The sequence below is a fragment of the Cyrtonyx montezumae genome, unplaced genomic scaffold (assembly GCF_038088225.1).
Source record: "Cyrtonyx montezumae isolate F1298 unplaced genomic scaffold, pur_monq_1.0 scaffold_1, whole genome shotgun sequence".
In the NCBI taxonomy this organism is placed as follows: domain Eukaryota; kingdom Metazoa; phylum Chordata; class Aves; order Galliformes; family Odontophoridae; genus Cyrtonyx; species Cyrtonyx montezumae.
In genome coordinates this window covers 16,888,387-16,911,764 of record NW_027071825.1, presented here as the reverse complement: position 1 = coordinate 16,911,764, position 23,378 = coordinate 16,888,387, and the positions used below count along the sequence as shown (strand labels likewise).

The 23,378-nt window shown below is 35.5% G+C and overlaps 1 protein-coding gene across 3 annotated transcripts in view; it reads left to right on the top strand.

Annotated features, from left to right (window-relative positions):
• DPYD (dihydropyrimidine dehydrogenase) overlaps nucleotides 1-23,378 on the top strand; it is a 318,162-nt gene that overhangs the window by 17,659 nt on the left and 277,125 nt on the right. For all 3 annotated transcript variants that reach the window (XM_065742081.1, XM_065742088.1, XM_065742097.1), the window contains exons 2-3: nucleotides 3,123-3,233; nucleotides 23,155-23,237. In XM_065742081.1, the coding sequence (XP_065598153.1) occupies nucleotides 3,123-3,233; nucleotides 23,155-23,237 (194 nt within the window). The remainder of the gene's footprint in view (nucleotides 1-3,122; nucleotides 3,234-23,154; nucleotides 23,238-23,378) is intronic.

Genomic DNA, 23,378 nt, shown 5'->3' with positions numbered 1-23,378 from the left:
AAAAAGCATTACATTAGAAAAATAATCTATTCTTTAGTACTTTTTAGCTTCTTATCTTTGTATTATAGAAGACATGAAAGAACTAATTGTCATGGATGATTATTAAATAAATTCCCTACTGTACTGGATTTTTAGTGAGTCTGTAGAAGGCAGTATACTAACTCATCTGTTTAAATAATGGAAGAATACTTAGGTGGGACTGGTAACTGTTATTGTGTTGCAGGGCTCATAGTTTAACATCAGTATGCATAGTGTTCAACTGTGCCAAGAGGATGTACACAACATGAGCCAAATTTATTTCTATGCATTTACAATCCCGTTTCTTTCTTCATCAACACAGTAGCTAAACAGATTTCTGCAGAAATGCAGCAGCATTCTGTTCAGATTAGCAGTCATTAATGAAAATGTATTTATGCCTAGTTTCTATTTAATTTAATAAATACATTCACAGTACCCTGAAAAGGGATGTAGTATGTACCTACCAACTCCATTTGGGAGTTTAAGTATTACCCTTTAAACATCTGGAAAGATCAAATGACAGCTCATCTGGCAAAAGTGAGAATTTATGTAGCAGAATAAGTGTGGGACTGGGACAAGCAAGATCACAGATACCCAGATAATTATCCTTACCAAAGTTCTTCCCTCTTTGGAAGGCCGATGTGTTTGAAAGATCAGGGCCTCAGGTTTCCTTTCTTGCACATGCAATTTTTTTGTTTAGCTAGGTGCATATATTAAGTGTTAGTTGTAACAGTCCCTTTAGGACTTTCTTCTCAGTAATTTTCCACTTATTGGCTGATTTACCTGAATGTGTTTGTTAAATTTACTAGATGTCTGACTAGCCATAAGCTGCTGAAAGCCAACCAGGGAACTGAAATGAATAGGAAGAAAATACCCTCGCTAGTTTTCTTTTCTGACAGTTAAAAAGACTCAAAAGCATTTGCGTTACTTCTCCATTCAGGCAGTTAATTTGTGTTATTTTTAAACGTTGGGCCCTTCTAGCTGAAACAGTCACTTAGGTCAGCAATGCCAGATTTAGGCAGTATATTATTTAGGTAGTGGGAATATAAGCAATTTTTATGTTGTGTGATTTAGTACGTTCTTAATCGTGTGCCAATTTTATTTCAGATTTAATTCTGGAACATACTGGACTATGCAGTCCTTTTGGGTTTCTGCAACTGTTGCACTTGGAGCCATACTCCTGTTGCAGAATTCCAACAGGAGCAAACATATGGGGATTCTTCCGTCCTTGGCTTGCCCCACCATTTGTTCCACTTTTTAAACCAACTGGTGCTGTACCCAGTGGAGTACATCTGTTACGGTTTATTACTAGGAATTTGCAATTCATTTCAGAGCTTGCTAAAATAATTATAATATTCATGGCCAAGAGCACTGCATTAAGCAATTACAAAAGATAGTAGGCGAGATTTTGCTCAAGTGCATGTGTGATTCAAGACCTACTGTCCAGTTTGGGTGATCTGAGTACTCACTTGCCTATCAACAGTGAGTCAGGTGTGCTCTGACAACTGAGTTTGATCAGCTTGAGAAATTAATGTAGCAACAGAGATGCTGTAAGTGACATCCCTTATGTGAATGTCCCTGCTCTGTTTTAATTAAGAATGAAAGAAATTAACATAAACCACCACTGAATGCAGTCGGTTATTACATCTTGCCTGAGATATTCTGCTGGGGAACACCCAGAGATGGGGCAGAGCCTATCCTGCTGGGGTTGTGGAGGTGCATCTGTTTACACCCTGTAACAACACCTCCTGTAGGCCAACAGCATATAAGCTGCTAAATAGTCTATTGTCTGTCTGAACGTCAAGCTCCTCTTTTCTTCTTTTGCGCTTCAGACAAAATGGAAATTATTTTTATCTGCAGGTAGAATTTTGAAGCAGGTGAAATTTCTTACTTTTTGTGGGAGAAATGAATTGCTAATCAGTTCAGAGTAAGCATTAAATCAGTACTTAGAAAACTACCTCTTTGACTTGAAAAGCAGCAGCAATGACACCAACAAAACAGCCCAAAACCATAACAACCTGAACACAGGGAGAAAAAATTCACACACAAAAACCCTAAAAACCCAAATCATATAAACATCAATGCTAAATCATACAACAAGTTACTTTTCCATCTTTTACCCATACAAGCAGCCTTACTCAAGTGGACTTTTAAAATCGGGAAGCATTCTGACGTAATATATCAACCTAAGTCTCTAGCTCTGTCAGACAATGCTGTGTGTCTTTGATGCACAGTAACAGTGAGTACAGCCTATTCAGCACAGTGCAGAATTATAGAGCTCAAGTGGAAATCTTTAAAGGAAATTTTATGGAAACAAATTTCAAGAGTTACAAAGAAGAGTGTGCCTATTTTGGATCTCCATTGTATACCTGAGTCTGAATCTGACGCTTGCAAACTACTCACACTTACCCTTGAATCATAGGAAGTCAGTTTTGCTGTAGAAACCTGTATTTGCCTAAGCTGAAGAAAAGCTTGCATTCCAAAAGGCTGACTTAATTTTTCAAGTTACTCTAATGAAATCTCTTACAACCTTCAGTCTGTCCACGTCATCAGATTGCAACTGTCACTTGAAATCACTGTTGCATGTGTATCCTTGAAAATAAAAGCACTGTAAGAAAGGAAGATACTTTGTAGTGAAGGTAACTTATCAAGTTACCATGTGCGAAAGCAAGTTCTCATGAAGGAAAAGTTGGAGGTCACACTGGTATGATAAAACAGGTAGAAATGGTGTGAATGCTTTGAAATCTTTTTACGTGTTTTGCTTTACTTTACAAATTTTATTTGGAGTGTTATAAAGAAGTAGAATCACAACTAGGTTAGAAATATTGGGGAATTGAAACTGTTATCATAGGGATGGCTGGCTACTGGATGTAATGCTTCTTTATAGACATCCCAGAAATACATTTAAATATTCAAAAACTAAGTGTTGTGGACAATGTAAATAAAAACAATTTTCTATGATGTTATGCTAAAATACTGTAGTTGTTTTGGTTTAACATAGCAATGTAAATAAATATTTGGTGTAATTTAAGAAGCTTTGAACTTAGTTTTGGAAATTCAAATTATTATTGTTTTTTTAATTATTTTCTCTTTCCTTTCTACAGAATCTTCTGACTTTAAATCCCCGAACGCAGACTCATGCAACTCTCCATTCAACTGTAACCAAGAAACAAGTCAAGAAGCATTGGAAAAGGAATTCTGACAAAAGTTGTTCTGTAAGTAGTTGTTTATTATTGCATCTGAAGTACACAAATTATTTAGGCTAAAATCCCAGTTGTGTGGGAAATTTAAATATGAATTTCCTGTGTTGTTCTGTAACCAAGTTTGTCTCCTAGTGATATGCCTGTAGACAAACTGTTACTTTGTGACTGGTGATTTTCTTCTTTGGAACCAGTACTTGCCATACATTTTCCTTTCTTTGCGGAGCTGGTGGTTCTTTAAAGCAACTTGTTTCCGTCTTGTTCTGGAGTCAGATCAGCCTTGAGCACCTCTGAGTACCGCATCCAGTTCACCACATCCCTGAGTCCTGCTCAGGAGGCTGCCAGCATTGGCTGCCTCATCCCCACTCTGCACAGCTGCTGCCCACTTTCTCCTCTTTAATATTTCCCAAGAGTAACTCTGGGTAGAGTATCACTTCACTGTTTCTTTTCTGAGAGCTATAAAGGTAGTATTAATTCAGCGCAGAAAAAGGAGAACAATACCAATTTTAACACGTGTTTATATATACACGTGCTAATATATATATGGATATATTTTATGAGTACATGAAACCAATATTAAAATATCGGCACTTGAATTTAAATTTTGTGCTTTGTATTTTTTCAGGAAATAAGTATTGGAATAATTGCATTTCCATTATAAAATGGCTATAGTGTTCAGAATTTCTGCCATTAAATATCACCTTTTTCTTTCTAGGTATTTAAATTACTAGTCTCAGTGTGATATTTGACTAATCCAATCAGACATGTTTGTCTCTTTGATCTCTTTGCTGATTAGAAGGTCTGTAAGGCTTTTACATTATTCCTACAGATTCTGTTAGATAATCCTCTAAATTCAGAGGACTAAAAGTCCTACTTTCAGAGTACTATTTCTGCATCTCTAAACTGTTTCTCTCATGTGCACAGTTATGGTGTATTTTAATAATATTACCAAAACACCTTCTGCAACTAATTAGTGTCAATGCAAACCTATTTTTTTTAAATAAAATTTTCTTAATATTAAGAAATTCAGTATGATAAACAAATATTTGGTGGGAGAAGCAACCCAGGATCCAAAACGTATAATTCTGTGATTCTTTGCTACCCTTAGTATTCCAGCCATACCCTATTAATAATGATTTCCAACTTTTTGAGGCTTCGGTTACAGCATACATATATGTAACTCTTTTATTAATGTGTTCACACATTTTCTAAAGCTCTTAACCTTTAAGAGTGCTACTGTCTCCAACTTTACTGTTTGATCTTTGTATGTTCAGTTCATAAAACTTGGATATTTTGAGTGTTTTTTTCTTTTTTCTTTTTTGTAATTGTGAAAGTGCCTAGCTTTTTAAAAGCTCCCTATCTTCCTGCATTCTTTTTTTTAGCAAAGTGAATCTCATTGTCTCAGATGATGTTGGAGCCCTAAGACCTGACATTATTGGCTTGTGTGAACAGCATGGATCTTAAGTTCATAGCTAGTTTGTATGTCTTGGCTGAATTTTGATTCAAAAGAAACTCAGAATGTCCTCAAATATACTGCAATAGTATTTCTTAATTAGTTTGAAGTCTATGCAGGTAGCTTTGAAAGTAATGACTCTTATTTAATAGAATCATTAAGGTTGAAAAGACCACTAAGATCATTTAGTTCAACAATCAATCCATCACAACCATGCCACTTAACACGACATCTACCTTTTTCTGCATAGAGAAATTCAGTGACGCATCTCTGCTTCATATGTACTTCCATGTCAGACATCATTCTGTCAGACTACTCCTTTGCTGCCATCTGTCACATGGCAGCAAAATGTAATGGAATAATGTCGAGAAGTTTCAGCTTCTACCACTGTTCTGTCAATGTCTCCCTCTGATATTGTGGGCCAACATCATGGAGTAGGAGGCACTACTTTCAGAATAGCCCTCATAAGAAGCAGGTTGGTCTGGAATTCTGCATTACTATGTGGAGACCTGTGGGGACAATGGGACTTCTTACATTCTCCAGGTCATCACTGGTGAGTAAGCAAAAAATGGTAAAATACTTTCCTGGCCCTCTAAAATTGTGAAAACTGTAATGTAGGAAAGGGTACATAGGACATAACTATTGGTGTAGTCTAAAAATATTGGGAGTAACAATTACTTATCTTGTAGTGGAGAGGTCAGGCTCTATTGAAAGACCATAGGAGGAAGTGCACTTTTTCGTATTTCCTTAAAATTTGAATTTGTCTTTTAGCTTTGGATTCTTTTGAAACTGGACTGATGCTGTCTTAGCAGAATTACTGTTGGAGGGGAAGGTGGGAGTATGAAAATACAAAACTAATTAAATTAACAGCTCTCAAAAGTCTGAACAAAAGCTGCATCTGCTGAGGCATGCACACAGTGACTTGGTAATGTCTAATATACTTCCAGATGGCAGACTTAAATATTTCTTCAGAATAATTACACAAGTGAAATTTTAACTCCTTGTCTGCTCTGAGATACTTTTGCCCATTAAATGAGTACAGAAGTGGAAATTGAATATCAGGTATCTTTCATCAGTGCTCTGCAAGGATGGCCCAGTTACTCTTACCAATAAGTGCTGTTATTTACTTAGTGAGTTTAGCAATGAAATTTTGTTGTGCAAACGATTTATTGCTGTGGATAAACAATCATTCCGCTTCAGAAATTTTAGCTCAGTTTTAGATCAGAGTATGTGGGTCACTCTCGGTAGCAGTGCAAAACCTAAACAGTAGCTCTGAGCGGGCTTCTGATCATGCTCAAAGGTGGCACAAATGGATTTCACAAGTGTGGCTGGGGGAAAAAACGATCACTTTGTCAGAAGTAAGTCAGGATAGAAAAGTTTTGAGTTACCTATGCAAACTTCAGAAAACTTGGATCTTTGGAAAGGATGGTAAAATTAGATCGTTAGATCATCAATTTCATAGATAAAACCTGAGCAAAGGAATGAACTGTGGAGGCCATGAGTTTCTGATTTCGGTGATACTTTGATTTCAGGGTTTTTCTTGTCAATTCAGGATTGTTTTAGATATCTGATTTCTGTTTCAATCTATGCTTGCCATCTTGGTATTCTTCCATTTTGGTAAGCATATGATGCATGATGATCATTCAGTCATGAACTAGATGGGCCCTTACTGTGCACATTTGCATTATACCCCACACCATGCTCAAGTCCTTGCTTATTATTGAGGTTTCTAAGCATTATGGGCTAAATTCTGCTTGTATTTGTAAATGTTCAGATTTGTGGTTTTCACACAATTTACCTGTGCAAATTTTATAAATTCACCTTGTCACTGGATAATTCATGAGGGTATTGTATTGCAGCCTATCTTCTTTTTCTATTAAAAAAAATACTTTCTCACCTACAGTCAGTAGGTGAGAACATGATATAAACCCATCTATACGTTCAGAATTTCTTCAGATTCTGCATTAAAAATAATAGTAGAAGTTGCTCCAGATGGATAAGTTGGAAGTATTTCAACAAAGAAGGCGAAAAGGAAATGGGGTTTAAATTGGTTTGTAGCTAATTGCCATAGCCTGTAACAGTATTGATTTTTCTGGCAGTAGTAGCATTGTTCTTTGTCCTTACATTTGCTAAGCCTGATCAACATTTTGCAACATGTGCTTTTTTTTCTTGAACAAAATCATTTTTAAGCTCAGATTGTGAGGTTTTTTTTTTTTAGTAACGTTACTTTTGGGAACACTCTCTCATTGTCCTGTAGTTCGTTCTAGTCATCAGAGAACCAAATTCTTCACCTTGTCTTCTGTGCAATGTTATGATGTAATTCCCAGATTGGTTTGTGCTGAGACCTGCACTTAGCTGTAAGGTATAACAGATTGTTGTTCTTTAAATTCAGAGGATGTGTTTACTCCCTTAAAACCATAATAATTAGGGGCTTGGTAAATTTTCAAGCTACTTTTAATTTTGACAGTATTTCAGTGGCTGTCAGTGTTGTTTATGAAAACCTGTTAAAAAGTACAAGAAAGAGTTTATAAGGACCTTTTGCTATACTGATATTTGTACTTTTATAGGAAAACCTGTATATAAATGATATAATCAATTTATTACTCTTAGGTTTTGCATTACAGTTAGATGGATAAATGCCATGTGATTTTTGGTGCTCAATCAGGTATCACAGAATAATTAAGTTAGCAGTTCACTTGTAACTCATTGGCGGAAGCAGAAATAGTGCAAGTTACAAAGAGATAGGAAACCTGGTTCACACAAAGCCTAAAATCAGGAACCTTAATGAATAAATTCTTTCTCAATGAATGATTTGGACATTTCTAGACTTGTATTGATGAAAGAGTATATAATTATAAATAAAAAATAATCTCACATATTGTAAAATAAAGAACACTCATTAACAGAAATCAACTCAATTATATTTATAATCTAAATGTATAGTTTACCTTTGCAAATATTTATTTTTGTCTTCATTGCATATGAATATGTAAGCTTAGCTCATTTCTGAATGGATATACAATGGCAGATGTCTCTCTAATCGCTGCTCTATTCAAACATTAATTGGTAGAACATATGTAGAAATCTACTAGTCTGAATAGGTATAGGATAGCAGCAGTCTTTTTAATCACATTGCTATTCAACCACTAATTGGTGTGATGATTAAGGGACATTAGAGGGAGCACTTTGACATCTGATTCTTTGAACTGATGTCTGCTCAGGCTGCACTGTATTCATCATGGCCAAACTGATTTCTTAAATAAAATGCTGTGATTCCCAAATGTGGAAAATATTGCATTAGGTTCTATTGAGGTGATTAGGGAATTTGAGAATGATTCTTTTATATAACTAGTGATTGACTGTATATGCACAAACTATTCATATGAATAATACATGGGTTACTTTGAGTATCAGAAAGAGATAAAAAGTAACATCAAGAGATTTTCTCTTTTCTCACAGTGTCAATAATTAAATATTAATACACATTTTAAAATGTACCAGTTTAATCATTTAGCAGTCAAATTCCTGCTCATGCATTTTTTAGTTTAACTAATTACTCTGCATTTCCTCGTATCGATACCATATGTTGGCATTTATTATGATTTCACTAGAATAAAGTGGTTTACGTGTTTATATATGATAACACTTATCCTTGCTCTAAGAAATAGGTGTTATAATCCTTGCATTTTTTTGTTTTGTTTTTGGCTTAAAAATTTTCCAGGAGAATATCCTAATAGGTCCTAACTTGCCTGACTGCTACAAATAGGTATTTTTATACATATTTTCAAGTCGTATTATATTTTCTTTATTAGCTGGTGGCAGTATACCCCTGACCCTTTTAAGTCATCTGTGAAAGCTTCCATTTTACCTTGTGATTCTCCTGAGTGCTGAGAAAAAACTACATCTGACCTCATAACTTTCTCTGTTCCTGGTCCTTCAGGTCTGCTCATTGGATTTATAGGTAAGACCCTTCAATTGAAGAAACTTCCATACAGTATGTACGCATTTCATATTCATGAAGAGAGAAGTGATAGTTTGTCCAGTCTCTAGAACTATGATATTGCCACATGGAGGCATGTTGTCTCATAATCTTTCTGGCTGCATCCTTGTTTCTTCTGTTCTGACTTTTTTTATAAATTATATGTATTTTGCAGCCACTTCTTCCATCTCTAACCAGTCCAGCTTTGTCAATAAATATCTTCAACAATAGGTTGGTAAAAAAAAAAAAAAAAAAAAAAAAAAAAAAAATTGTCCTTTAGTGCTGGGAATAGGACAACAACAAACTGTTCCTTAACTGCTAGGCAAAATGGAAGAAATTTTCTTTTGTGAGGCTAATGATACTACTGTGTCCATTCCACACACACACAGACAAGCTAGAATGAACGTGTTAAAAACAAACAAACAAAACAAAAAAAAATCAACAATGGAAGTTAAAATCAACTTAATATTTTTTGTCCTAGAGAGGATTAATGGTTTCATGAATAAGTGGCTGATGTGATACATCTTAACTTTTTTAATAAGTATTCTACGCTACATTGTCATCAGCTGGTTATAAATTAGTCTATTTAAAACCAATATCCAGTGACTGTACAAGTAACTTATTGAAAAAAATCCTACTACTTTCTGTCAATCTGTAAAAATAAATAAACACAATAAAATCCTAAATTGAAATGCTTAGTTCTCTACCTTAAATCCTCAGTAACCTGGATATCCGGAAGAAGGCAGTATACTAATCTATTAATGTCATGTTTGGTGGGATAAGGGAAGTGGAGGAAGAGGAAATATTAAATACTTTAAAAGGTGAGAGAAGAATTTAAGCCTCAATAGAAATTGAGGAGTTAGCACTGAAGCCAAAATTTGAATATGTGCCAATCCAAATAAATTGCTTCTCTTCATTTACCTCTCACTTCTCATCTATATAGAATGTTTTGTCATTTCTAATTCTTTGTTAATTCAAATTTACTTCTAAGACTGAGGAGATAAATCTTTTCATATCTTTGAACTGAACTAACCCGTTCAAAGGCATGAATTTTGTGAAGGTTGTTATTCATTTAAATAAATAAAAGTTATTTGGAATCAGCATCCTTGAAAAGAAGAGTCCCAAACTAATTTGGGAAACAGTTTCAAAAAGAATATTAAGAGAACAATGAGAAGTCAAGGGGGAAAAAAAGGGATTGATAGGCAAAGCAGGAAGTACAAAGGAAAAAATGATAACTTTCAAAAGTCAAGATGAGTCACACCTGGCAAAGGAAATTAAAACAAATAGTAAAAGGTTATTCAGCTACGTAAAACAAATAGTAAAAGGTTCTAAAGCTATATGATCTAAAAGAAATAAAAGAACAAGGGAAACCAGTGTTGAAAATAGGATTATACATCCTAAGTATTGTCTAAATCTTGTAAGCTGTTGTCCTATTTCCAATAAAGTGAGAGTAAGTGAAGACGTGACTAATGGGCAAACAAGTTCAGAAATTGAAATTACCCTAAGCAGGGTAATTTTCAAGCAGGTGCTTGAAAAGTTTGACCTCTGAAGTCAGTAGAGTAGAAAAATATACGTTAAAATATCACAGAAAAATTGACATGTGAAATTACAAGCTTAAGTGTAAGATTGTTAAATAAATCAAGCTGTATGTTTTTCCACAGATTTAAAGAATACTCAATCCAGTCTCTGTATTTAAAAAAGGGAGAATAGTCAGTTGTAGCTCTGTTAGTTTTTTATTAGAAACAGGCTAAACTTTGAAAACAAATGTTTAGGCAAAGATTTACTGAAGGTAAATACATGATAGAGCAAGAGTTTTATTTTATTTATTTATTTATTTGCCAGTTAGTGAAGTATCATCTGCTTGGAATAGTATAGTAATGTGGATAAGGAACTGGTCCAAGAAAATTTCACTGACTAGTGCTGAAAATGCTTCTTTTGGGCTTTTAGCAGAGCTTGTTGAAGGATGAGTATTCTGATTTGTACCGTTTAATACTTTTACTAATGAGCTTGACATAAATATTAGGAGCATGTTACAAAAAAATTGACAGGAATTGTCAATACAGAAGGAACTAGAACATCATAGAAAAAGAACTGTATGACACTGGAGTTTAGAATAATAATAATAATAATAGGTAAGAATAAATTTCTTAGTGCAATTAGGAGACTGTACAGCCAACCGCTTGAGGATAAGAATGACTAGGAGTTAATGGCTGAAATTAAGAGAGAAGGTGATTTAAAAATACCAGTTGATTATAGGGTGGTTGTTCCATCAATGGAATGAGAACTCCAAGTCAAGTGTGGTGTCAGAGTAATCAGACCCGCTGCTTCCGGTGGAACTAAGCACACAAAGTGCATTTTTATTTTCAGTCATTCCAATGGACTGTCGAAGTTATCAAGGGACTATGTTTTGAGATGAGATTAGAAGAGTGGAGATGTTCTGCTAGACTAAAACTATACACTGTTGTTCTCAGGGGATTATGATTTTTTTAATATAATTTGAAGGTAACATTGGCATAATAATAACCCCGAGATACACTTTTTCTGCCAGTAAATAAAGACTGGGAGTGAAAGGTTGCTAGCATTCAGAGCAGAGGAACACTGTGCCGTGGCCTTGTAGTAGCAGTAGTGTGGGGAAGAGACATTTAACTGAACGTGTGAAAGATGGTGTAATGCAACTGAATTCACATTAAGCAGGAGAAGAAATCCTTTCATACAAGTTGTTTCCAATCTCCTATAGTTTAGAATTTTGTACCATTGATGTCTGACAAGGTATCCTCACATTTACTGCACAGTCTTTCTGTGCTGATTGCTTTCTGTCAAAAGGGGATATATGTAGAATGTGGAAGAACAAATGGCTTTTAAATCACTTAAGATACCGAAGTGATGAGTGCCATTGAAATGCTCACAGGAAAAATAGATCTGCCTTCAAGTATGGTTTTGATTGGTATTCCATAATTAAGACCACACAGTACAAAAAAGATGCATGTGAAGCATAAAGGTGCAGGGCTGCTGAGGAGTGAGCACTGTTCCTAGTCAGACAGTAATTCTGTGTAAGATGTCATCATGTCATTTAAAACACTGTTTTAAAGCATGTGTATGAATAGGCCAAAGCAAGTTTCGAAAGTGATTTTTAAGCTGTTTTTGAATTTAGGTAGTTGACACAGTGTTTGCTTTTAGATGGCCTTTTAGATGGTTTTTGCTGTGTTTTCCATCTAGCTGTATGTACCCTTTCTTCAGCTTTTGATTCCTACAGACGTTACTGAGGGAATAAAATTAATAAGCAGGAATTTTTTCCCTGAACATTTGATTGTCACATGTGAATTGCTCAGTTTCTAGTTACTGTGTAATGATTTGTAGCTGTGTGATGTAGGCTGGTAATGTTAAATGTCTTTTTAAGGTATACATTCTGATGCATGCTTTTTTAAATATCTACTGGTACTCAGCTATGCAGACATCAAATTGCTTTAAAGGCAGATTCAGCTATGTCAGAAATTCCCAAGTAATAACACCGATTTTGATGCCCTTCAAAAAGATGGATGTTAACTAAATATTTTTCTCCATTCTGTAGGGCTTCATCACAGATGGGTGCTCAGCTAAATTATGCATTTATCTTCTGCTGTAGCATTTCTTATTTCTTGACTCCTCTTCCATAAGTCCTAATACACTTAAAGCTTTTCCTAGGAACTAAAATTTTATTTTCATCTGTGTGGGAACTGTTGAATCACGGCCTGAACCTCCGATTGATCACCTGAGGTGAGCACTGAGTCAGCTGCAGGAGCACAGGTGAAGGCAATTCACCTTCAAAAGACTGGAAGGGGTGGAGTCTGGCTTCACCTCTTGTAGACCCCATTTAAGGGCTGACAACCACTGGGAAGGATCTCTTGTTGGAGATCCTTCCTTTCTGGTGATTTTCTATGTGAGCCTTCATCCTTGGAGATGGGTGAGCATTTCTCTTTATATTGATATTATCAGGATGGAAAAGAAACTTTTTCTAATTATACCATCTATAAAATATCAGCTAACAATACCATTTGGTATTATTCATTTTAACTTCACCCCTTCCATCATTCCAAAATTAAAGACTTCTTTCCAAGAGGTTGCCACTGACTGTTGGGGAGAATCTTGCACTGATGTGGAACAAAAGGACTGTCAGGGAAACTGTCTTAGTGTTTATCCTTGAAACTCAGTTTGGCTGGTGCTGAATCACTGATATTTGTAGAAGTATGGACTCAATGAGCATTTGTTTCTATTCTTTGAAGACTGAGCCCAGCAAACTCTTTTTTGATGGAAGAAAAAAAAAGCTTTTTACTTCTTTAACAAAATTCTGTGAGAAGTATTTACATTCTATTTCCCAAATATTCTATCAACATCTATATTAGTAATCCATGAGTGATTTGCAGCATAGGTGAAAAAAGAGGAGACAGCCACCACCAGTTCACTGTGGTTTTCTGTGGCAGCACAAGTGCTGCTGTTGGCTTACTCTTGGGAGTTTTTCCTTCTCTCTAAGCCTTTCTCTGCACTTAGCTGCACAGGTGAGTGGCAGTGGGTGTGGAAGTCTCTATGGGTGTTGTTAGGAGGCACCAGGCATTGCTAGATGCCACTGTGAGTGATTTGGTTTCTTCTATTGTTCAGTAGATTGTGTGTCCTGCTTGGAGCTACTTTTGGAGGAGAAAGGGAGCACAGAGATGCAGGTTTGGGATAAAAGATTGCATTAAGGAAAACTAAACAAGGGAAATCTGTGACATAATGAAACAGAGCAAAAGATGTGAAATAACTAGAAGGGACTGGGGAAAACTTACAGAAGGGGAAATAGAACAGTCAGGGAAAAACCCATGTAATGAAGGATGCAAAAAAAGAGAAGGAAAGATAGAGAATGGCTGGATAAAAATTAGGAATTGAAAGCTCAAATAGTGCATACACAAGGGAAATGGGGGAAATGCTGCATAAGAATAAGGCTTAAAAATTGAATATGTTTTCAGGAAGAAAAAGGAAAAAATTGGTAATTATGTGTTAAGAGGATAATGATTTTTGTTTCTATTTGCTTTGCCACTGCTCTGCTCTCTCCTATTACTCTGCTTGCATATGTGCACTGATTCTCATGATGCTCCGGAGCAAGGGGCTGATTAATAAGTCCAATATCTTCTGTAGAGAAGAAAAATGTTTCACATTAACAGTTTGTGTTATTTAGAAAATATTCTGTGGTGTAAGTTTGAAAATAGCATTTTCAAAACAAAAAACTTTCAAAACTTTCTTGGTGCAGTATATCATGCTGATGTTGTTCATCCCATCTTGAAAATGTTAGTTTTAAAGATGCTAGTGAGAAGGGGAAGTACTAAGCATCTAAAGACAGTTTGGATAGGAAAGCTATTCAGGGGACGGGACAACACGAAATCTTCCAAAGGAGGGACAGTAAATGAAGCACAGAACTAGAAGAGAGCATGATGTAATGCTGAGGTATCTGATTGTTAGGTGCTATGTGAGGTAAATAGACTTGAGCCCTGAGGCTGTAATACTTATCCTGGATGTTTCCAAGTGCCACGTGAATAATTTTGATTTTCAGAAAGTTTGTGTATTCATTAATCCTTTAGCTGTGGATGAAAAACAAGATGGATTCTGTTAGTTGGTACTCTCAAATAGGTGGGAATAATTCCTTAAATTTTAGGTCATTCCATTTCTTAAAAAAAAAAAGTAAACAAAAAGAGGGGGCTTCTGAGTATTTGTTTTTTCTCATGCCCTTTGTTAAAGGTCAAGAATTCAACTTGTTCCTGAGGAGTGCATTTCTACCTACACTTCAAAGATGCTTCCTTTTTCCATGTTATGAGCTCTGTAAATGTTGTTCCTCAATATTATTCTGATCTTTACATTGTCTTATTTAATCTCAGTAAGTCAGGGAAACAATATTTGCCTCAGTAAAGTAAAGGATGCCAAAAGAAAAGCAAGATCCATTGAGGTACAGGAAAAAATACTAGAAGGGAGTATAGCATTTGGGATATTTGTTTTCTTGATAAATTTTATTCAGATAAGTTTTCTACTGTCAAAAAAAGAGTGTATTTAGAAATTCTGTGTAGAGACTGTCTCTCTTAGGCAGCCTGCAAGCCCTAGAAGAATTAAATAGCAGATTCTTGCTGCAAGCACTGGAGAGCCTCAGGATTCAGCTGTTGAGGGCTGGTCCCAGGCAGCATCTTGAGCAGCTTCTGTGAAGGCCCTCTTGGGGTGCTCAGCCTTGTCAATAGGAAAAAGGCAAGGAAAGAGCCTTATTAGGCAGCCATGTCTAGGTGAAGATCATATCATGTTCTAGGACACTGTATTGTTCCCTGCTTTGTAACCCTCATCCCTCACAGGGAAGAACTTGGAAAAGAATTCCTTTGGATGCACGAGGGCAAGTAGCTTATTGCCAAGTGCAATGGCAGCAGGATGAAATGAGAAAGTCTTATAAAAAAGAAGGATGCTCAGCTATCTCTGAAGATCTAGTCTTGCAAGAAGATTCCATAAAGGAGAGATCTCCAGCAAGAGATCTTCCTTCAGTGGCAGTCAGCCCTCAAATGTGGTCTAAGAGGGGTGCAGCCCAGCTCTACCCCTTCTGCTCTCGCAGGTGAATCACCTTCACCTGTGCTTCCAGGGCTGACCAGATTTTTCTCCAAGCACTCAATCAGAGGTTCAGGTCATGACTCAGCAGTTCCCATGCTCCAAGTCCTTCCATTCCTCTACTGAGCAAGTTTAGTGTTTGTTCTAGGAAGAGGAGGAAAAAAGTGGGAGAGGTGTTTTTCTTCCTTTTTACTCTCAAAATTTTCTGTCTTGTAATTCTGAGTTACAGGGGGAAAGGCATTATACAATGTCTTTAGTGGCATCACCTGCACTCTGCTTCTTCTGGTATTTCCAGCTGTGCTTCTGCTGTCTTGTATGACTCCAGGTTTTTAACCTTTTTGAATTCTTTCACCTGTTATTCTGTGTTATGTGCTTGGTGCTTTTGTTATGTCTTTTCTAATCTTCCCTGTATTTACTTGTCTTCCCTCTATTGCTCCTATCAGATATGTTGTTATTGTTGAAACACGTGGTATCTGCAACTGCTCTGAAAACAGCAGGTTGAATGCAAGCAAAATTCCATACCTTGTGTGAACCCAAAGGTTGTTATAAATTTGCCACTTGAAATCTGTGCATGAAACAGCATGAAAGGGAAGTTAGCAGAATGCCATTTCAGATTGGAAGGATTTTCGCAGTCCCAGAAACGTTAGAAACTGAAATGTTATGTATGTTTAACAAGTAATTATCTTCTAGATAATTACCTGTGTTTAAGGATTATATGTATCACTTCCTAAGCTGAGGGAGCAATACAAACCAAAATAGTCTGCTTCCACTTCAAAATTTCCAATTACGTGAGCAGTATTTCTGTTAATTAATAACAAAATGCATTTGCGGTGTTTCAGAAAATAGCTCGTGCTGGAGTTTCAATCCTGTCTTATCAACATACTCCTGTTTGTGGAGAAAAAATGTGTTGTGCTTTAATGCTCTGTTTGGATGTCGTGCTCAGGGACATGACGTAGTGGTGGGTGGTTAGGGTAGTATGGGTAGGTGATGGTTGGACTCGATGATCTTTAAGGTCTTTTCCAACCTGAGTTATTCTATGATGTTTTTAATGTCTTAAAAATATTCCTCTAAACAAACTGAGAAGACATAAGGTGGTTATGCTAAGGAGGCATTGATTACAACCTCCCACAGTTTACTTAATATTTTTCTCAATTGATTTTTATTTGATTGCTAACACTTAGGGCTGGTTTTCTATTGGAAGCCTGCTATTTTTGGTATATCAATATCTGTATTTTTCAAAGAGTGTGTCTGGCCAGTGTGTCTATGTCACATGATGAAAAAACTGTTGTGATGAATGTTCCTGTATTATGAATGACATGTTGTCAAATGTTATGTAAATACCCGAGGGCTCAATATACTTTCTGCAGATATTAAGAATATATACATACATATTTTTAAAAGTATATACCTTTCCTTTTTAAACAGTAGCTCAGGTATCAGTTTTAAGTTGTTTTACCTCTCTTTGGGCTGTGAACGGTTTGAGAATAAGTTGCAACAAATGGAATGGAGGAGTTTAGTAGGTGATATTGTGTGGACTTTTGTATCTTCCAGATAGGATCAATCAGTCTTTTTTTGTTGTTGTTGTTTAGTATTCAATGATGCACTGTAGATAAAACAAATGCTATTAAACCTTTAGAAAATGGCATCTGTTTTATTTAGTTGCTCCATACAAAGATTAAAGCGGCTTCCTATGTGAAATACAGCCATTGGCTATTGAGTAACTTTATTGAATTGTAGTACCAGTGTTATCATAAATGCAACTGAAAGTCATTTTATCCTATAGCAGATGGGTGCTTAAGTCTGTGAGAGGAGATCAATGGAACCATTTAGCTTTGTGTTGTTTCAGTGTAGAAAGACAGCCTGTTCCAAATCAAGAGAGGTCTGGTAAGAGTATTTTATAAGGTTTTATTGTAATAATGCAAAATGTTGCATGAGTTCACATCAAAAGAACTAGATGTGCTATTCCAAATTCATAGCAGTTGTTTATTAGTCTGTTTTTAATAATTTTTCTTTTGCATATAATCCTGTTTAATTAGATTCTACTCTATCTGTTGTTTCAAGACTCGATAAACAGGAGTCTTATATACCAGCTGCTAAAGCAGAAGTTACTGTCTAAATGATATTCACAATGAGTATTTGGAAGGTTTGCAATTATACCCTCGCTAATAAATTGTGCTATTTTCCCCAACACTTTTAAGTGCTAATCTTCAGAAGGCATTTTAAAATTAGCTAAAATTCCGTCAAGAGATTTACAAAAATTGTTAGCATAAAGATAATTATGTCACAGTCCTTGGACTCCATCTCTGATTGTGTGCATAAATAAGAAAATGTCAGCAGTGTTTTCCCTTAATAATTATCTTTGCAGCAATATATTACAATTTAGGTTACTATTACAATGTTGTTTTTGGTTTATAAAACACAAGATAGTTGTTTCTAAAGTTTTCTGCTGATAGTTCGGATATCCAGAATAAAACATTTCCATATTGGTCTATTGATGTTAACATTTTATATATAAATAAGATCAATATGGAAACAACCACTGAGCTTTTTATACTGCTCCTGAAAAAAGTCAGCTTTGGAAAAGAAATTTCTTCTATAGTATAGTCAATATTTTCAGAAGAGCAAATTAACATCACCAGGTTTGTGATGTATTTTTTTTTTCCTGGAAATCTATCATTAGGGTCTACCTCCTTTAAAGGTAGCCAGCTGAAACATCAGAGAGATGGCTATGTCCTTCACCTTTTGGATCAGATTGTCTCATTTTAAGTAATCAGAATTCCGGATAAAAATACATTAAATATAAAGACTTAAACTGGCTGAATAAACAGTAGTAAGTTAAGATACACAATACTCAGCAAGAAGTTTTCTGAAGGATTACACAGGAGAAAAAATTGTATCAATTTTAAAAGCAAACTTAAGTGAGAGCTCTTCTAACTTCCAGTTGCTGACCATTCCTTATTGTTTATATACAGAGAATTTCACATTTTTACTGTTGAACATTCACACTTACAAATAAGCTTCCTTAGAAAATTTCCTAAATTCATGTGGAAGCAGTAAATTCTAAGAATTCAGCTATTCTCCTTACCTAAAAAGTCCTTTCTCAGGAAAGAGATAGAGGGATATTTTAAGTAAGCCTTCTGATTTGACAGTGTATCAACTAGGATAAGAGATCTACCCAACTTTGGTGTTGCAGGTTGCCTTAGAATAGGTCTTACACTGTTGTCTGATTGAAAGATTTTATTTCTCAAGTATCTAGAAATGTGTGCAAGACATTATCTGTAACACTAACGCTTTTGAAGGTCTCACGTGCAGTATTTCAGGAAAGAGCAGGATATGGCTTAGTGTGATCTTGCTCTTCAGCTGGATGGAAGGTTTGTAATTGATTTTGATGGAAGTGGGGTCCTTTTTATCAGTACTGTATTACAGAATGAATGAATTTAATTGTGGTCTTCTCAAAACTTTCAGGCCTGTCACAGCAATGCTTTTGTGTTTCAGGGTTATCCTTATTGATGAGCAATAGACAGATTTTGGTTTGAGTTTTGCGTTTGACCCATTAGCCCAAATCAAGAATTGTCTTTCTATGGCATAGTCAAGCTAAGAAGGCTTTTCCATCCTAGACGCAGGGGAATAAAGAAAACTAATTTGACAAATATTTTAAGTTTTGTTGGTTTTTTTTAAGTATGACTTTACTTTTTCCTGAATCCTAGAATTTTATATAGAAATACAGTGATTATTTATATTTTTAGTTTTGTGAGCTAACTGGTGACTTCTAAGAGTGTCAAAGAGTAAGAGCATTTTCAGCTTGGTAGTTGCTCACCTCAGACTTTTAAAAACAGAACGCTATTATTAAGTTGATTCCAAGAGGTTATGCTTATTACTTGCCATGTCTGAAAAGATAGATTTATGAGCACATAGTCCCTCCTTTAAAAGTTTACTAGTCTTTTTAAACAGGAATAAGTTGAAGTAAGGAAAAAGTCATGGCCTTATGTTTATAGTAATAGAAGCTTTTCAATTTGTTTAGTAGTTCTACTTCTTCGTTATCTTAATGTATTCATTGTTAATTTTTCTGATTTCTAGTTAGATGCTCTACCAGTACACTGTGTGAAATGCCACAGATACTTATGGACATCTGGCTAACAGCTGCCTTTTTTACTAGTTGTCATATAGCTTCAGTTAAGATCTCACATGATCAATAAGCTTTTCATTTGTGTATATATAAAAAAAACTGTTCCACTCTCTCATGATTTTTGGTTCATTCAAAAACTTCAATGTGCTAGTGCTATAGTAAAAAAGAAAAAAATTAGATTTTTGTGGCTTTTTGATGTGCAATGGTAGTGTGATTTATTATGGCCATGTCCCTAATTGTATCTCCATCTACTTATTTTTCATCCTGAACCTTTCAAAGATATTATTTAGTTTAGTGTCATAGTGCTATAGATCTGCCAACAATGATAGGATGTGGAATTATTAAGTAATAAATAATTATTCAGCTGTAGAGTTAAAATTTCAAGACATTATCCATACTCAAAGAAATTAATTGTATGTAAGCTACTAAAAATCCATTTTTTCATTGTTTGCATTTTGATTTTTCTACTTGAGTTGCTCCTGAAAACAAAACACCTTTGAGTTTAACTGCTCATTATACTTAGATCTGTGAAGCATAATGGGCCAAAATGCTCTGCCATTTGCAAGAGATGTATATATATTAATCTAATTGGTAGCAGGGTGTAGTAGAAATGCTAAGTCATGTCTTGAACCAGTGATTGATCACCTGATAGGAAAGCAGGGCCAACCTAGGGGAGCTCAGGTGCATGCAATACACCTGAGTGACTGAACGGAGTGGAGCCAGGATCCAGCCCTTCCCAGAACTTATTTAAGGGTTTACAGTGGAGGCAAGGGTACTTTACTGGAGATCCCTGTCTGAGGCCTTTTGAAGGTAAGCAAAATTTTTCCTTTATTTTTGAGCATACAGGTGTTACGTTTGGGCAAGTCCTTACTTGCTTCACCCTATGACCTTGCTACTCTGCTGTCATTGATATGCTTTCCATCATACCACACATAGATATTAGAATAAGCACAGGTTTTGGTACTGATTAAATATTAAGAAATGTAAAACTTGTCTTGATTATAGTCTACTGAAGTTTCATCATTCACTATGTGGGTTCTTTGGAGAATTGTGCTCAGAATTTCATACATACTTATTGGGACCTTTCTCATAGACTGATATTCTGAGGGTCTAGAAACATGTGTGCAAACGGATGCTCAAACCTATGAAGAACAACATCAATATAAGTGTAGCTGTGCTTATATTTAGTCTTTGACTGCTTTTCTCTTTTCATTGCAAGATCTGAGCTACTGTTTCAGATTATTGCACCTGTAACTAGAAAATAGTAGTAGCTACTGTCAGTAGTTACTCACTGTCTTGTTCTATACTTAGGCAGTAAGTGATTATACTGTGAGATCACCTCCCTTCAGGAGGCTTGCATCTGCCTTAGTTTTTAGGTCATTGTTTTTCTAACAGTAAAACAACATTTTCCAACTACTATACTTTGGCTGAGAACTGTTTAGCTGGAAGTTGAGATATTCTCCAGAAATAGTTGGTGAAATTGGTAAGAAAAATTCATCATCTTGCCAATTGAATTAGAACATTTATTATTTGAGCCTTGAAACTATGTTCTGTTGTTTGTTCTGGGTTTTCTATTTTCTTCCGTGTAGTTATGGGTTCTTTTGTCTGTTTTGTGGTTTATTGTAAGGAATATTTCTGCAAGTGTACATGATTACAGGGTTTTCTTTAGGTATTGGTCACCCTTGTTGCCCTTCAACTGACTAATACAGAATGGTCCATGTAGGCAAATAAGAAACACCAGCTGAAAAGGACTCAGTGAATTACTCAGCATTTTCCACTTAAACACCATCAGTTATACTAGATTGTAGGATATTAAGAGGATTTAGTTCAGTTCGATAAAATCTTGTGAGCTTTTGATCCTTTGTCAATTCTGTAGATGCGTTATATCACATTGTCAAGAAAAATGAACTGTACGATGCTCAGATTTTACTGAACCTATGATGAGTTGCCAATGGCACAAGACTGTTAATAAACAGGCTTTAGTCCTTCAGTGCTTGGAGCAATATTCCATATGTTGTTCCCCTTGATCTGCTTTCCTGAAGGACGTGAAATTTGATTGTATGCTTGCACAGGTGCTTTCGGTTCAGTACTGATAAATCTGGAATTCTTTCTATATTGTCAGTTAGGATTTCTTTTGTGTATTTTTAACCTTCCCTGTTTTGTGAAATGTCTTAGAGTAGGATTTTGCTGTACAAAGGACATCTGGTAGTAATATAAACAAAAATATCAGATTAGCTGTAAGATTTACGACTTCTAATGTTGTGCATTATAGGACGAGGCGTAATGACCCCAGTTGTGCTAGGGGAGGTTCAGATCAGCTATTGGGAAGAATTTCATCTCAGAGTGATGAGGCACTAGAACAGGCTGCCCAGGGATGTGATAGGGTCACCATCCCTAGGGGTGTTTAAGAGAAGTGTAGATGTGGTACTTAACCACATGGTTTAGTGGTGATATTGGAGGTAGGTGGATGGTTGGACTGAATCATCTTAGAGATATTTCCAAACCTTAATGATCCTTTTTTTTTATAAGGGAGAGTAGATTGCAGAATTCTGAATGTAGGTTCCTTAATTTCTCCTGTACAGAAATGTATTGTTGAGTAGTAAAACTTTGTATTAAAACATCTAAAATTAAAAAATAAGTTAATTTTAGACTAAGATATCTTGTTAGGTGATTTACAAACATCTAATTGTTTCCCATCCAATAGTGCTCTTATAATCTCTAATTGAGTATAATTATAAAGAATCAATACACAAAGGGAATGATAGATAACTTCTACTGTATTTATTGTAATTTTCAGATACAGACTTCACAACTAATTCATATATTAAAACCTGTGAGATTGTATAACCAACTAACAGTTCACATGTTCTGTCTAAAGGTCCTGCTTAAAGAGCTTTTCTAGTTGTTAGTGATAATAACTGTTAATGCTGCTTGCAACTTGTCTTGCTTTTCAACCCATGTGGCAAAGTTACGCCTCCCAGAGGAAAGTTTTGGTATTGGCAGAAACCGCTGTAGAAGATGGTGATATCTCGAAGCCTTGAGTTTATAAAATCCTGCGAATGATGCAGATGATCAGAGAACTCTTTCTTGCTGTGTTTCACACTTACTTTGCACAGATGAAAATGTCTATTACCCAGCATCTTCTGAATCAATTTTACTGTCTGTATGGGTGTAGAAGAAAAGTTGCAACGCTCTGGAGTAAAATTACTAATTTGCACAGTTAAAAATAAGTATCAGAAGATAGGGAAACTTTATTACTTCTATTGTCACAAATTTTTTGCCTTCATATCAGCTTTAAAAATATCTATGAATTCTAATTTGGAAAATGTTAAGTGGTTGAAGTCCCTATAAACAATTTCTTTAGTTTGTCTTTTTCAAAATCATGTTTAATAAAGCTTGGTTTGTTCTAACTACACTGCCAGATTTATTGCTTCTATTATTTTAAATATGCACTTAAGTTTTTATTCTTTTCTATGCATGTGCAGTAGCTGTGCATCTTTGTGTATTGGTAAAGGATAATTTTATTTTACTTATTTTTAAGTGTAAAATCTATACATTTAATTATGGAACATTTATAAGACAATTTCCATGACGACCGTGTAAGAAGATTCATATTTACTTTGTTTCGGAGTTCTCAGTGCCTCTTTAATGACTGCTGTATAATTAAAACAGAATGCATAATTTGTGAGATTACATAATATAAATCAGTTTTGTTTGCACGATGCTGAATAATGCTAAGACTCTGCAGCAGTGTATTGTACATGTATTACATGGATTCTTCCATTTGTTGCAGAACTGTGAAAAACTAGAGAATAATTTTGATGACATCAAGCACACGACTCTTAGTGAGCGAGGAGCACTTCGAGAAGCAATGAGGTAAGTCTGGGTCACCATAGCAACAGTCACAGATGTGGTAAAGAAAGAGTCATTCTTCATTATTGGGGGAACAAATGAGTTCATTGCCACCATTCAACTCTATTCTCTAAGGTATTAATTTGTCAGTGGAGAGGCTTCCCT